Source organism: Sminthopsis crassicaudata, chromosome 1, assembly GCF_048593235.1.
Source record: "Sminthopsis crassicaudata isolate SCR6 chromosome 1, ASM4859323v1, whole genome shotgun sequence".
Lineage (NCBI taxonomy): Eukaryota > Metazoa > Chordata > Mammalia > Dasyuromorphia > Dasyuridae > Sminthopsis > Sminthopsis crassicaudata.
Genome location: NC_133617.1, coordinates 178,301,734 through 178,318,823, shown reverse-complemented (window position 1 = coordinate 178,318,823; position 17,090 = coordinate 178,301,734). Strand labels below are relative to the sequence as shown.

At 30.9% G+C, this 17,090-nt stretch overlaps 1 protein-coding gene across 5 annotated transcripts in view; it reads left to right on the top strand.

Moving 5' to 3' along the window:
• The window catches only part of DTNBP1 (dystrobrevin binding protein 1), a 160,858-nt gene that overhangs the window by 16,712 nt on the left and 127,056 nt on the right, over positions 1-17,090 (top strand). For 4 of the 5 annotated variants that reach the window (XM_074272160.1, XM_074272173.1, XM_074272183.1 and 1 more), the window contains exons 2-4: positions 6,037-6,090; positions 7,067-7,117; positions 13,794-13,854. In XM_074272160.1, the coding sequence (XP_074128261.1) occupies positions 6,037-6,090; positions 7,067-7,117; positions 13,794-13,854 (166 nt within the window). The remainder of the gene's footprint in view (positions 1-6,036; positions 6,091-7,066; positions 7,118-13,793; positions 13,855-17,090) is intronic. The other variant, XM_074272166.1, reaches the window with a different exon arrangement.

The following is a 17,090-nucleotide window of genomic DNA, read 5'->3' as shown; positions in this document are numbered from 1 at the left end:
GAATGATGTTATTATTGGTTGCTGTATCACACCATGTTTTATATCGACCTTGAACTCTTGATTTCCTCCTTCTTTAAAATGATATTCTTATTATACTTGTGAAGCTGCATTTTTGAAACTAATAAAGAAGACTTGTCTATTTTGAAGACAAAAGTCTACAAAACAGACATCTTTCTTATTAGTTAAGCCCATCATTCTAGCTTGTTGATATTTTTGTCTCCTTACTAGCAAGTCAATTATCCTTGCAGTTTTGTTTATCTGTAGATTTTTAAAAAACTATTTTACCTAGGCCTTCATATAAGGCATTGAGTAAAAATTGTTAAACATTTGAAATATGTGATAATGTTAGAAAGAAAAGATGGTGCCAGGTTGTGAAAAGTCTAAGAGAATAGATAAAAGAGGTAGAATTCTGCTTGGGTTGTCGTCTGTTAAAGTCACAAAACACAGTCAAAGTGGATAGAGTACGAAGATCTAGAAAATGTGTCAGACCAAATTCTGATGGAAAAGTCCAAGGAAAAAGCCATATTGAGTCATTTTTTCAATCTAGGTCAGTTGAAGGAGACAGATTTGCATTTTTATATGTAACACTAGATGTTACATAGTATCTATTTAAAACTGTCATAATCAGAAGTCATGGAAAGAATCTAATTAATTAGAGGCATAGGAATAATTCTATCATTTTTAATCTTAAAAGAATAATGTAGAGAGAGAGCAAGAAGATACTAGGTGGAGGAGAAAGGAAAGGAAGAATGGGAAAAATTATCTCAGAATTGAGGTGTATAATAGAAGTCTGAAATCAAAGAGTAAAGAGTGGGTGGAGGGAGTGATATTTGCATATCACTGTCATTTGAACTCATCAAAAGAAGGAAGCATATACATATTTTGGTTACAGATTAAGGGATGGATTACTCACAAGCAAAACATATTTAAAGTGGGACTAGGAAACAAAAAAGAAAAACATTAAGAGAATAGGATGATGAGAGATGTATATTTAACACTTCTGTGACTATGAATGGGATGTCTACACAGTGGAAGAGACTAGCAGAATGTATTAGATACCAAAATCCAAAAATATTGTTTATCCAATGATGTTGTTTATAAAGAAATACACTTGAAACAATAAAAAAAAAAAAGATACATACAGTTAAAAGAAGGAACTAGAGCAGAATCTTTTACACTTCACCTTAAATTTTAATAGGCAGAGCTAATAATCATGTCAGACAAAAAAACAAGCAAAAATAGAACTCATTAAAGAAATAAACAAGAAAACTCCTTTTTGCTGAGAGGTGCCACCCACGGATATCTATATTAAACATAAATACAACCAACACATAGCATTTAAATTCTTAAACTAAAAGTTAAATTAATTAGAGGAAGAAAAAGACAGAAAAACTATAATGATATGTGTTGGGGAAGGATGTCTCAGTTTACCTGCTCTCAGGTAAATCTAAAAGTAATTTTTTTATTATAGCTTTTTACTTACAAGATATATGCATTGGTAATTTTTCAGCATTGACAATTGCAAAACCTTTTGTTCCAATTTTTCCCCTTCTTCCCTTCATCCCCTCCTCTAGATGGCAGGTTGACCAATACATGTTAAATATGTTAAAGTATAAGTTAAATACAACATATGTATACATGTCCATACAGTTATTTTGCTGTACAAAAAGAATCAGACTTTGAAATAGTGTACAATTAAACTGTGAAGGAAATCAAAAGTGCAGGCGGACAAAAATAGAGGGATTGGAAATTCTATGAAGTGGTTCATACTCATTTCCCAGAGTTCTTTTGCTAGGAGTAGCTGGTTCAATTCATTACTGCTCTATTGGATCTGTTTTGGTTCATTTGATTGTTGAAGAGGGCCATGTCCATCAGAATTGATCATCATATAGTATTGTTACTAAAATCTAATAGTAATTTTTTAAAAATAAGCAAAAATGAAAGATCTCAATAGAGTTTTAGAAAAATTTATATATAATAGACCTCTAACCAATATGAAAAAAAGTTTACCTATATTTTAACCATGCATAGCACTTTCACAAAAATTGACTGTTTTAGAGTTAAAAAAAAAAAGCCTCACCAATAAATGCAGAAAAGTCAAAATATCAAATGCATCTTTTATTAATCATAAAGCAATAAATATTATGTCTAATAAAAAGGGGCCTTTGAAAAAAAATTTAAAAATTAATTGGAAATTAAATAACTTAATCTCAAAGAAGAAGTCATAGAAACGGTAATTTCATTAAAAATAATGACAACAATGAAACAATATGCCACAATTTTAGAATGCAAGCTATTATTAGTTTATTATTATTAGGAAAGTTATATATCTAAACACTTTGATCAGTAAAAGAAAGAGAAAGTAGATCAATGAACTAGGCATGCCTAAAAAACAAAAAGCAAAACTGGAAAACCAACAAAATAAATACTTTCAAATGCCAAAATAAAAATCCTGAAAATCAAAGGAAAGATTAACAAAATTGAAAGCAAAAAATTAATAAGTGAAAGTGAAAACTGATTTTTATTTGAAGAAAAAAACAAGAAAATCAATAAGCCACTGGCTGACTTGATTACAGAAAAAAAAAATCAAATACTGTTATCAAAAATGAAAGTGAATTTACAGCCAGTGAAGAAGAAATAGAAATGATTAACTACTCTTTTATCACTCATGTGTGAATATAACTGACAATCTAAATGAAGTGGATAGATATTTATGAAATTATAAATTGCCTATATTATCAGAACAGGGAATTAGATAGAAAACTTGGATTTGCAAGCAAGTTTTATCATTTAAAGAATGATTCATTCCAATACTACATCAACTCTTTGAAAAGTTAGGAAAAGAAAGAGTCCCACCAAATTTTTTTTAAACCCAAATATGCCCTTAATAACTAAATCAATTAGAGTCAAAACAGAAAAAAAAATATACACCAATATCTTTAATGAATAATGATGCAAAAAATATAAATAAAAATATTAGGAATGAGATTCTAACAAAATATTACAATGTTACATAATATGGCCAGACCAGATTAATAGGTTAATGTTAGGAAGGCAAGGTGTATTCAATATTAGAGAAACTATAAGCTTAATTGACCATATTAACAACAGAATTATATAATTATACCAGCAGATACAGAAAAAGTTTTTAAGAAGATACACATCCATTACTGATTTTTTTTTTTTTTTTTTTTTTTTTTTTTGGCTGAGGCAGTTGGGGTTAAGTGACTTGCCCAGGGTCACACAGCCAAAAAGTGTTGTGTCTGAGACCAGATTTGAACTCATATCCTCTACTTAAGGGCTGGTACTCTATTCACCATACCACCTAGCTGCCTGGTAGAGCTTTTCTTAATAAAAAAACAAAACAAAACAAAACAATATATACTTAAATAAGTATAAATTTTTATACTTTATACTTATTTTCTTTAATAGGTATAAATTAAATGCTTTTCCCCTAATGTCAGAGTAAAACAATATTATAGATTGTAATCATTACTATTCAATGTAGCAATTAGGAATGCTAACTACAGCAATAAGAAAAAAAAAAATCAAGGGAATAGATATAGGTTTAAAAAAAACCCAAATAATCACTTTTTGCATTTGATAGGATAATTTATTTAGAGAACCAGAGGTTGGCAAACCAAGATCTTTGAGCCATATCTGCACTATGGCCTGTTTTTATACAGCCTGCAAGAAATTTTCTTTTAACATTTTAAAATATAAAACAAAATAAATATAAAATTTTATTTTAAAATATAGAAACCATTCAGTTGTAGGCCATATAAAAACAGGTGTTGGGTCATAAGTTTGCCAACCACTGACCTAAAGAGTCAATAAAAAACTAATTAAAACAACAGCTTCAGCCCAGTTGTAGGATATAAAATAAAGCCACAGCATCATCAGCATTACTATGTATTGCCAACAAAATCAGTAGGAAGATACAGAAAGAAAATTCTATTTTTAAAAAAGTCCAGACAGTATAAAGTACTTGAGGACTACCTGCTAAGACATATATAGGAATTACTTGGACACAATTCCAAAACACTCTTGTTACAATTAAAGATAGATCTATGTGAAGACTAGGCAGTTTGGAGAGGAGGTAGGGGTAGGAAATCCAAGCTGTCAATAGCCACATGAGAAAATAATCTAAAACTCTAATAACTAGAGAAATTCAGATTGAAACAAATTTGAGAAATAAAATATATCAGTCATATTGGCAAAGTTGACCAAAATTGAAAAGCAGGTTCTTGGTGGGACATGCTGGTGGAGTTATGGGAAAAAGGTATATTAGTGAGCTGTGATCTGGTATTGTCATTCTGTAAAAAAAATTGCAACTGTTCCCGAAAAACTATTACAATTGTCCATATCCTTTGATCCAATGATACTGCTATTAGGTCTTTACCCCCAAAGGAATCCAAAAAAGTAAAGGACCCTTACATACACAAATATTTGTAACAGCTCTTTTTGTGGCAGCAAAGAATTAGAAATTGAGGAGTTGCCCATCATTTAGGGAATAGTTGATGACCTGATTATGTTATATGAATGTGATGGAATACTATTATGCTATAAGAAATGATCAAATAGATGACTTTAGAACAACATGGATAAAATTGTATGAATTGATGCAAAGCAGAGTGAACAGATCATGGAGAACAATTTACAAAAAAATCCTCCATAGTTCAGTTTTAATTTTTGTGACTTCAAATGTGATTTTATTATTAACCTCATTTTTCCTTTTGTATTGGTAACCACACACACTCATGGCTATGAACTATTAAAAAAAAATGAGAGGTACAGTGAATGCAAGTTTATATTCACTAAAAGAAGCAAAGTATTTATAAAAATCTTCATGAATGCACTCCAGAAAGTGCTAATATAACTTCATTTAAATGCACAATGAGAGAACGAAAAAATGGAGAAGCATCTAAGTCTGTGGTCAGATGCAATGGTATTTACTCTTGCCCTCAAGCTAGCACTTGAAAGCATCCTGCCTCCTCTACTACTGCCTGTGCCATCGGGCTCCTTAGAGAGCTGCACCAGGCTGGGCCCCAAGCCTCCCTGGGCAGGAGTTTTGAGCTCTGACCAGGGCTAGGGACTCACCCTGAGGCATGTGCTTTTCATCAGGAAGAGTTCAAGCACAGAGGCAAAAGGGAAATTAGAGATGGCAGGTTGTCCAATCTGTTATTTATTTTGAGATTCTCCTGACATCACAGTAATCATGATATAACCCATAAAATACAGGGAAGAGGAGAGGCCATGCCTGACAGGATCAGGAGTCATGATTACTGTGTTAAGAAAAATGCATGTTATCAGAATTAATGTTTTGTTATAAAAATTATATGCAGAAAGTTTGTTTTCAGTTATCTCTTTAGCAAAAAATTACAGTTTTTAGTGGACACAGGAATCTAATCATGTCTTTTCCTTAGATTCAATGTATTAGAATTCATGCTTTTTAACTTTTGCATTGTTTTTTAAAGAACATTATTCCTGCAAATGTTGAAAATTGATTATATATGATAACAATATTGTAAAGACAAACAACTTTGAAGATTTAGTAATCAGCATAATGACCAACAATAATTCTAGAAGACTCATAGTAAACCATGCCTCCCACCTCCAGTTAGAGAGATGTTGGACTCAGAATACAAACTGAGGGATTTAAAAAAAAAATTTATTGAAATGACTAATGTGGGGATTTGGTTTTACTTGATTGTGTACATTTGAAACAGATTTTGTTTTTCTTGCTTTCTCATTATTGGAAGGGAAGAATTTGGTACTGAAAACAAAATAAAATTGAATTTAAATTAAAAACAGGATTATGGTCAACCTGAGAGAAAAAATATAAGAATTTTTTTCTGTAAAAAATAAAAGAGTGGTTTGCTATTTATAAACAGATTTAAGTTTTTAAAATAAAAACTAGAATTAGCTTGTCAGGCAGTAAAGTTACAGTATGTGAAATATCTAATTTAAAAGCTTATTTCTTATCTTTATGAGTAATACAAAAATAAAATAATACAATTTTATACTCAATTATAGGCTCAAGTCTTTAAGTGACAAGTCAAGAGAAGCAAAAGTAAAAAGCAAACAAAGGTATGAATGACTGTGCTAAAATTTATTTTCAAAGAATCCTTCCTTGAGTTTTAAGTTTATTTTTACATAATAGTGTACTAATTTCTTTCAACAACTTAAATTTTTATGTTTTGTTACATTAGTAATAAATTATATCAATAGTGTCAAATACAAGTAGAAATTAGTCTCTATTGACAACAAATTTTCTTTTAAAATGATAAATCAGCATTATGTTGAATATTTATTTTGTTAAACATTTCCCAGTTATGTTTTAATCTGATTCAGTCTGCACTGCTGAGTTTTGCCACTGAGTTTGATATATCTGAGTTATATAACGAATTTTATACTAAATGGATGTGGGAGATTTATATTGGGTAAATACAACTTAGTTTTTAAAAAATTTATCCTGTAATCTCCTAAAATTATGATGAAATAAAAAACAAATCTAAATGATTAATTTTCATAGATTTATTTTGGTAGATTTATCTCCACTTGAATTTCAGAAAACCTTAATGAATATTATCTGATAATTATTTATAATTAGTCATAATTTTCATTTTACAATTAAGAACAAAAAGAGCAAAAAAACATATTAATAACAAAAATCACTTAGCAAGTAAATATCTTTGGAAACATTGCATGAAAACATATCACTGTTAATTTTGATGTTTTTCATTTTCAACATAAAATAAAGTATGTGTCTGGATTTCATTTCCAACCTGAAGAAGAAACATTTTAATCATGCAGATTTTCTTTTTGGTAATTACAGTTCTAATGAAGTGTTTATTAGATGCCAAAAACAATGTCTTTGGGAGTTAGTGACTTGGATACATTATACTAACAGAAAAACAAACAATGATTTATTCCTCTTAAAATTAGTAAAGGTGCAGTTACTTATTTTAAAATTTTAATTTCATAGGTGACAAAATTCTTATATTTGTAGTTACAACATATATGAGAAAATGCAGTCTTTTTAATTAAAAATTTATTTTGACAGGACTGTTCAATATCCGCCAAAGTTTTCTGCTGGACTCGAGTTACTCAGCAGGTAAATGCAATTTTTTACTTCAATGCTTTAACTTTAACTATTTCTTTCCTAAAATTTTATATTTTATAGATATTCAGAAATATCTGATGAGTTAAAATAAAGTGTCCTATAGTTATGCATTCATTGATCTTTTGAGAAACTTGTAACACTTTTTTTGATACAATTACTTAATTATTCTATTTAAAGACTTCAAGATTATGTTTATTATTTAATATTTCATCTGGCATCATTTGGTTTTCCTATTGTAGCGAAAAAAAATCTACTTTTATTATTCCTCAAAAGTTTTAGCTCTTAGAATGGGACTATTAATTTTTTTCCAAGTATATCCTTTTCTAACAACTGTTGAAATCTTACATAGACTGAAGTAACAAATTGTATTCTATACAAGTGATTCAAGGACATAGGATCAACCTGTTATGAGGAAAAAACCTAGGAAACTAATAGGAAAATATTGTATTGTATTTCATTTATAATTTTTTTAATTTTCCTGTTAATAATTATACTTACATATAAATTTCTCCTTTTATTAGATTTATTTTTGTGTTTTTCCAGGTTAGAGATTTTTCTTTTCTGGTGTAAAGAATTTAATTTTTATGTTTGTTGTTGAATTGAGTAGGAGATTTTAGAGATAATTCAGTAACATAATTACAATAAGAAGTCTTGGTTATTTTAAAAGTAAATTTTTCAAATATAGAAGAATCAAGTCAACAAGCATTCTATGCCAGGCACAAGAATAGAGAATCACAGAATTTCAGAGTTGGAAGGAATCCACAATCTGTCCTGTATCCTGTATCTGAAAAAAAGATATATATATATTTTTTACTATATTTGACAAGTGGTATTTCAGCCTTAGCTTGATCATAATATGGAAGGGAAAAATCACTTTCTTAAGCAATCTGTACTTTTGGACTGGTTCAGTTTTTCTTTTATGGAGTGTTTATAACATTTTGTGTGTGTGTGTGTTAGCATTGTTTTTTTTAAAAATTTAATAATTATAATTTTTTTTGACAGTACATATGCATGAGTAATTTTTTTTTTACAACATTATCCCTTGTATTCATTTTTCCAAATTTTCCCCTCCCTCCCCTAGATGACAGGCAATCCCATACATATTAAATGTGTTACAGTATAACCTAGATACAATATATGTGTGTAAATCCAATTTTCTTGTTGCACGGTAAGAATTGGATTCTGAAGTTATAAGTAACCTGGGTAGAAAGACAATAGTGCAAACAGTTTACATTCAATTCCCAGTGTTCCCTCTCTGGGTATAGCTGTTTCTGTCCATCATTGATCAACTGGAAGTGAATTGGATCTTCTTTATGTTGAAGATATCCACTTCAATCAGAATATGTCTTCATACAATATTGTTGTTGAAGTGTATAGTAATCTCCTGGTTCTGCTCATTTCACTCAGCATCAGTTCATGCAAGTCTTTCCAAACCTCTCTGTATTCATCCTGCTGGTCATTTCTTACAGAGCAATAATATTCCATAGCATTCCTACACCATAATTTACCCAACCATTCTCCAATTGATGGACATTCATTCATTTTCCAGTTTCTAGCCACTACAAAAAGAGCTGCCACAAACATTTTGGCACATACAGGTCCCTTTCCCATCTTTAGTATTTCTTTGGGATATAAGCCCAATAGCAGCAATGCTGGATCAAAGGGTATGCACAGTTTGATAACTTTTTGGGCATGGTTCCAAATTATTCTCCAGAATGGCTGGATTCTTTCACAACTCCACCAACAATGCATCAGTGTCCCAGTTTTCCCACATCCCCTCCAATATTCATCATTATCTTTTCCTGTCATCTTAGCCAATCTGACAGGTGTTACAACACTTTATTATAAAATTTGGGCATATATATGTTATTAAAAGATAAAATATGTTAATATTATACAATACTATACATATATTTTATACCTTTCTGAGTTTCTAAACTTTTTTTCTGTGCCATTTATTGGTCTTCACATATCATCTGTGGCTTCCACAAAACTCCCTCCAAATTCCCATTTAATTTCTTTTTTTCTTTTTGTTTATCTATTTCCTTTTAAAAAAATTATTATTATAGATTTTTATTTACAAACACATAATGCATGGGTAATTTTTCACTATTGACCCTTACAAAACCTTCTGTTCCAGTTTTTCCCCTCCTTCCCCCATCCCTTCCCTAGATGGCAGGTAGTCCCATACATGTTAAATATGTTAAAGTATATTTTAAATCCAGTATATGTATAAATATGTATATATATTTATACAGTTATCTTGCTACACAAGAAAAATCGGATCTAGAAAGAAAGAAAAAAAAACCTGAGAAGGAAAACAAAAATGCAAGCAAACAGTAACAAAGAGTTGGAAATGCTATGTTGTGGTCCACACTCATGTCCCATAGTTCTTTCTCTGGGTGTAGCTGGTTCTGTTCATTACTGATCAATTGGAACTGGTTTGAATCATCTCATTGTTGAAGAGAGCCACGTCCATCAGAATTGATTATCGTATAATCTTATTGTTGCTGTATATAATGATCTCCTGGTTCTGCTCATTTCATTTAGCATCAGTTCATATATGTTTCTCCAAGCCTTCTGAAATCATCCTGCTAGTCGTTTCTTACAGAATAATAATATTCTATAACATTCATATAACATAACGTATTCAGCCATTTTCCAATTGATGGGCATCCATTCAGTTTCCAGTTTCTCTACAAAAAGGGCTGCCACAAACATTTTTGCACATGTGAGTCCCTTTCCTTCCTTTAAACCCAATAGAAACACTGCTGGATCAAAGGTTCAGTTCTTATTGTGTTTTTCCTCATATGAAGTCTAAATTTATATCTTACAATTTATAGTAATTACCTAAGGTTTCTATTTGCTATACCACAACAGTCCTGAAACGTAAAATTTTAATATGCTGTGAACCTTTTCCCTTAGAGATATTAAACACCGAATAGCTGATAAGCTAAGTACTTGGAATCACATGATTTTTGTCTCTTGTTGGCACTGTCCAGTGTTATAAATCACAGCTCCATCCAGTTTTCTGATCCTATACAGTTCTTGTACATGCATTTTCATAAGTCTTCCAAAGTAGATCTGACCAATTTGTTAGAAATCTTGTCCTAGTTCTTTTAGTCATCACTGGATTCCAGTAAAATATTTGAACTGTTTGTCTGTTATCCCTCTTTTTAAATAAGGTATATGTACTGATATCTTTTGTTCTTAGATTGCATAGACTGTCCTCCTACTTTTCTTCCTTCACAGTGAGTCATCCTTTATTACAAAGAATTTTATTTTATTTTTTGAAGAAGGAAGCAAAAAAATATTGAACAGAATCAATTGTGTTGAAAAAAATTGTATATGCATTGTTCCATATTCTTGATCCTTCCCCAAAGGTGCAGGTGTATGTGTCTTCTCATAGTTCTTATTTGTGGCCAAATGTGGTTTTCATACTTTCTCAGCATTCAGTTTTTCTTGTTTTGTGGATGTTGTTCTTTATTGTTCTAGTCATTGTATATATTGTTTTCCTGGCTCTGCTTACTTCCCTTTACATTAGTTAATGTAAATCCTCCCACATTTCTCCGTATTATGGTTTTGTTTTTTTTTAGCATAGTAATATTCCATTACATTAATATATCATATTTTGTTTACTTGTTCCTTAATCAATGAACATCTATTTTTTTGTTACCAGGAAGAGTACTGCTATAAATATTTTAGTTTATTTGGAGCCTTTTTAAAATTGTTAATTTTTTGTTAGTGACAATCTTGGAGTATGTCCCTAGCAGAATCTCATAACCAATGATTGTGGACGGTTTAGTCACTTTGCATAATTCCAAATTGCGTTTCATGCTGGTTGTATGAATTTACAGCTCTACCCATAATGAATATTTTCAGTCACTCATGACATATTATTGATTTTCCTTCTTCCAGTGATACTTGGCTGTAATATCGTCTTTTGTACTTCTCATCAAATCCAAGATAGCATACTGTAGAAGAAAGAAGACTTGATAGTGAATAAGGGGAGCTAGATTTACATCACAGTTTTACTTTGTATTTGTGTAGTCTTTTGCAAAGCACTTAAACTCTTTGAGCCTGTTTTCTCATCAGTCAAATAAGATTTCTAAGATTCTTTCACTCCAAATTCCGTGATCCTGAAATTGAAAATAACCAATAAAGACATTTAAAAACTAAACTAATTCTTATTGAAACCTTGATATGTAAAATTACCTTAAAAAAACCTTATTTCTTTTTATGAATGGCTTTCTAACAGACCCCTTTCTTCTGCCTACTCTTTTAGCTTCTCTCCAATAGATGTCTTCTTTTAATTCTTTAAAGTTTGCCTTTTTTGAGATTCCATGCAGACTCTTCTGTTTTGATAAATTATCTTTAATATGTTATAATCCATTAGATCACAATTTATTGTAGTCTTTTGATGGAAATTTGGGAGTGATCCTAATCCCTTGCTGAGATTTGGGAGATATTAAAATCTTAGCAGTAGCATATTTTACAGATTTCTCTTAGGGTAGAAAACTGCTATAGCAGGCTAATCACATCCATTTTATGCTGATTTTATTTTGCCTTTAATTTCAAAGGGTGAATTTTTCTCACTTTGTTTTCATTTTTGGGTTGGAACTGGCAACCTCTTCTGTAGTAACTTCAGAAGGTTATTTGCAAAATAGTATGGAAAAGAGCACTGCACTTGACAATAGGAAGTCTTGGGTTCAAAATCTGCCTCTTGTTAGGTAATAATTCTGTGACTGAACTATTCTCCATGAACCTTAGTTTGCTCATCTACATAATGGTGATTAAGATTGGAGTGACCTTGTTTTGAGGCTCCACTGAGATATCCAGCGAGATAATGCACATAGAGCAATTTGAAAACTAAAGTGTTATATACATGGCAACTGTTATCATTAGTAGGAGCAAAATTCTTGAGGGTGGGGAAGGGGAAACAAGAAGAAAAAGAGTTCCTTTTTATTCAAAAGATTACTCTTTTTAAGATATATTAAAAGGGGGCAGTGAGGTGGCAAAGTGGATAGAGCACCAACCCTGAACTCAGAAGGATCTGAGTTCAAATATGGCTTCAGACATTTAACACTTCCTAACTGTGTTACTCTGGGCAAATCTCTTAATTCCAATTGCCTCAGCAATAAATAAATAAATGGATAGATAGATATACGAAAAGGGAGAGGAAAGATTTTAAAGTTATAAAGCTGAAAAGGGCCTCATGGTAATAATGAGGATGTAGAAAATAGGTAGCAACTGAAGGATTTTGAATACATGAGTAATATAGCTAGAGCCTGATTCAGTGAAAAGAATGCTGGATTTGTATTCAGAGGACCTGGGCTCAAGTCTTGACTGATCTATTTAAAATATCCATGACTGGATAAGTCACTTCTCTATGAAACAAGAAGTTGGAGTGGATGACCTTTTAAAATCCCTTTCAGCTAATCTTACATATATATATATATATATATATATATATATATATATATATATATATATATATATATATATATATATATATATATATATATATATAAGATTAATCTCACACATGGTTTAGACAAGAGAGAGTAGAGGTAAGAAGACTGCTTAAGAAATTTTTCTTTTTAATGTCATGGACAAATAGTAATCAAGATTTTTGCTAGGAGAATGCCAATGAAAAAGGGAAGAAGGACTTAGGTAAAAGAGATTTCTAAGGTCATAGAATTTAGCAACAATGTAGGAAATTAAGGAGATGGAAGAGTTAAAATAACATAATTATTGATGCCAGCTACAGAAGTAGTAATAAGAAAGAGGAACAGTTTTGGGAGAAAAGTTTTGGATATTTTGGGTTTCAAGTAGCAAGAAAATAGCCACATAGAGATGCGCAAATGAGGATTCCACTTGACCATTGTGGCGTTGCCTGAATGAATAATACTTACTTATCCTTTTAAGATATACCCACAACTTGGTATGCCAAAATAAAATCCATAAATTTCAATTCAATTTCAATTAGATAAGTATAGTCAATAAGTACTTATTAAGTATCTATAGCATCGTATTAGGATTTGGGGATTCTTGTAGCTACAATCTCTTTTAATAATAACAATAATATAATAATTTTAACATTTATTTAGCTCTTTAAGATTTGCAAGATATTGTACACTTGTTATCTCATTTGATCCTCATTATAACCCTGTGAAGTAGTTCTGTCATTATTTCTATTTTAAAGATTAGAAAATTGAGGCAGATGAAGTTAAATGGCTTTCCCAGGATCATATGATTAGAAAGTGCTTAAGATAGAATTCATACTTCGGTCTTCCTGACTTCCAAAGTTTAGCACTCCAGTTTTCCAGTATAATTAAGTATATAGTTCATGAATTAAATAAAATTCTCTTAAACTCTTTTAAAGTTTTCTTAGAGCAGTTAAGATTAAATAATTGTTGACATCTTTATATCTTGCTTCAACTCTGTAGATTTAAATATGTTCTGTCTACATTTTTTGAGTTAGTGTTATCTTCCATTTCAAATGTGTGACAAAATTCTTTAGCTCTCTACTACTTTCAGAGAATGGACGTCTACCCTGAGAATGATGCTGCTAATTTATATCTTTACGTAATTGGTCAAGGCATTTGTACAATTGTACTTTTTAAAAGCACTTTTAAAAATATATTATCTTAATGATTCTTTTTAGATATGAAGATACATGGGCTGCCCTTCACAAGAGAGCAAAGGAATGTGCAAGTGCTGGAGAGGTAGAGACTTTATTTTTCTGGGTTTTTTTTTATCCTATAAGTAATTAGCTTATTAAATGTAGGATGCTTCCTCTAAAATGTCTTGTATAGAATTTCTGAAATGGAATTAACAAAGTTCATTTTCACAGTCTCCAAATCTCTCTGAGTTATAGACTAGTCCTTCTTGGCTTAAAGAATTTTGATTAGTTCTTCAAGGTGCCAGATAAGTATTTAGCTTATCTAACTGCATTGTCTGTGACAGTTTGGCTCATAGGATCATCATTGTATATAAACTTAATAATTGCCATTTATTTGGACCTACCAATTTAGAATGATTTTAATTTGGACACTGAAGTTTATCTTTGCTTACTCTTTACAAAATATTTTCAAATGAATAGAAAGTGCATATGTAAACAAAGTTGAAAGGATCATGTCCAACTTCAAAGAATACCATTTTCTAGCACTTTAGAAATATTTACATATGATATGACGCACTTAATTATAAATTATTTTTTAAAGTTGTTTCCTAAGACTATTTTTGTTAGACAAATTAATTTACTTGAAAGAATGAGAATTCTTTTCTTTAAAAAAAAAAAAAAAAAAAAAAGCTTTGATTGTTCTCCAATTAAGGCTGCTTATACCCACAGTCCAAATTAGAGTGAGTCTGAATTTAGATGTAGTGTTCTATTTGATGTCCTCATAGATATTCATGATGAGAAATGATGCTAAATATTAGTAATTAAAAATGTTTTTTAAATTGCATATACTGTTGACATATTTATAATTTTAAAAGTATTAATATTTCAAATTCAGTTATACCTGAAGAAAAGTATCTTTTATGTCCATATCTAATCAATATTGCCAAGCACTGCTTAAATTTCTTCTTAAAAATATAGTAGCTCAAAAAATTTTTTTAATATAGTAGCTCATATACAAAATTAAAATGTTCTTTGTGACTTATTGCTGTTATTTTAATTATCTCAGCAGAATTCAATGTATTGTCCCTGAAAGTGGTGCTACTACCAGATTTAGAGAATTTTAGAACTGAAAGGGACTTTGCTACTGATGATATATATTTGATCTAATATTATTTTATGGATATAAAATCCATATATGGATTTATGGATAGACTTGTCACAATTAGACAATATTCTCAAGTAAGGATGCCTTCTTTTGGAAAATGTGTGTTTAGTAGAAAATTCTAGAAATATGCCCGTCTGTTTTTAACAAATTATGTTTTTATTTGTAATATTATTCACTTTTTGACGAGTAATTGCACCGTGTGGTATATCAAGATTACACTTATTAAGAATTAAGCTAAGAAGTAGCAGGGAAGAAATATAGGTGATCTCCCTACCACAATTAGACAAAAATTTAGAAAACATACTAGACCAAGTTTTGATCAGGAAATCTTAAAAAGAAATCAGTGAAGACATTTTTCTAGCATAGATCCTCATAGGGAGACAAATGAGACACCATTTACAGACATTAGGGATCACATCTAGCCGGGAAACAACATTGAGGACATGCCAGGAGAGTTGGAAGTTTTGTACCAGGGCAAAACAAGGTTCCAAATCTAGCACAGATAGGCCTAAAATTGTCCAGGTTGCAAGAATAGCTATCACTTAGAAGACCTGTTGCTCACTGTCCAGATCCGGGGAGGACTGAGGCAAGGACCTGCACCAGGGTTGGAGCTCTAGGGTAAGAAGCAGTCATAGGTCCTAGACTGAGTTCTGAGCAAGGAACAAGAAGCAAAAGAATTGAGTAGAAACAAGCAATTGTTGTGTCACTGACATAGGGAATAAAACGAGTGGAGTAGTGGGTAGTGTTTTGTTTCTAGCTTCTAGCCAACACTGAAGATTATAGTGCAACAATAAAAGAAGGAACCCCAAACTATCGGGGAGCCTGTAGTTCTTTCACTCTGAACCAGCAAAGCTTTCCAACTGGCTGATAGTAACTAAGTACAGCAGTAATGTAATTGAACTATAATTAGGAGCAAGACCATAGATGTGTTGCTTAGAACAAACCCAACTCAAAAGCTTGCAGAACTAAGAACACAAGGGAATTAATCAGACTTTGTTCTAGATCATATCATTTTGGGAATACTGAAAGTTTCAGATCTCCAGTCTGAGCTACCCATGAAATCCTGGAACAATACTAGATTTAGTACTTCAGGAAAATAACAGCAGGATCAGCCTAGACATTCTCTTCAGAAATGTGAAAGGTATGACCTTGGGACTGGAAGAACGAGCAACAATCAAGAAAAGAACTTATCCCACATAAAAGCATTTTTATAATAGGGAACACTCAAGATAAAGGCCCCAAAGAGGAAAGAATGACTCCAAAATGTCTGTAAGAAAAACTTCAAAGAAAAATATAGCAAAGATGCAAGTTCAACTAGAATTCCTAGAAAAGAGAAAGCAAAAAAAATTTTTTAAGTTTCATATATTTTTAAATGTGAAATGGGAACACCAGAGGAAAAGATGCAAAAAGAAATGAGGGTTATAGAAGAAAGAATTGAAAAGGGAATTAGCTTGGCATACGCAGTATGAAGTCTTTATCATTTAATACAGAACCCCAGCATGGAGTAGATGATCAATAAATGTTAATTGACTGACCCAAGCAACGAACTCCCTGAAAATGAGAATGAACTAATAGAGGTCAGTGATTTCAGGATATAGCAAGGTAAAGTAAAACAAGTAAAAAGACTGAAAATAAAAATAAATATCTCTTAGCAAAAATAACTGGCCTGGAAGACAAATTGAGGAGAGATTATTTAAGAATCATCAGACTCTTTGAAGTCATGATGAAAAATAGGCCTAGATATCATATTTATAAAAATTGCTTAGAAGTAGAGGGAAAATAGAAATTAAGGACCTCCTGAACAAAACCAGAAAATGAAAATTCTGTAGAGCATTATGGTCAAAATTTTCAAGGTCTAAGAAAAAAAATATGACAATTAGAAAGAAAAAGCTCAAGTACTAAGGAGCCATAATCAGGATCAGACAAGACTTAGAACTGAGAGTTGAAATATTGTATTCCTAAGACAATAAAAGAATAATTCACTCAGCAAAATCGATTATAATCCTACAGGAAGAAAAATGTATCTTTAATGAAATAAAGTATTTCCAAAAATTCCTAAGAAGACCACAGCTTCATGAATACTTTGAAGTGCAAATATAGGAAGAAAGAGAATCATAAAAAGAAAACATGAATGAACAATTATAAGGGAACAAAAAAGAATGAAATGGTAATTT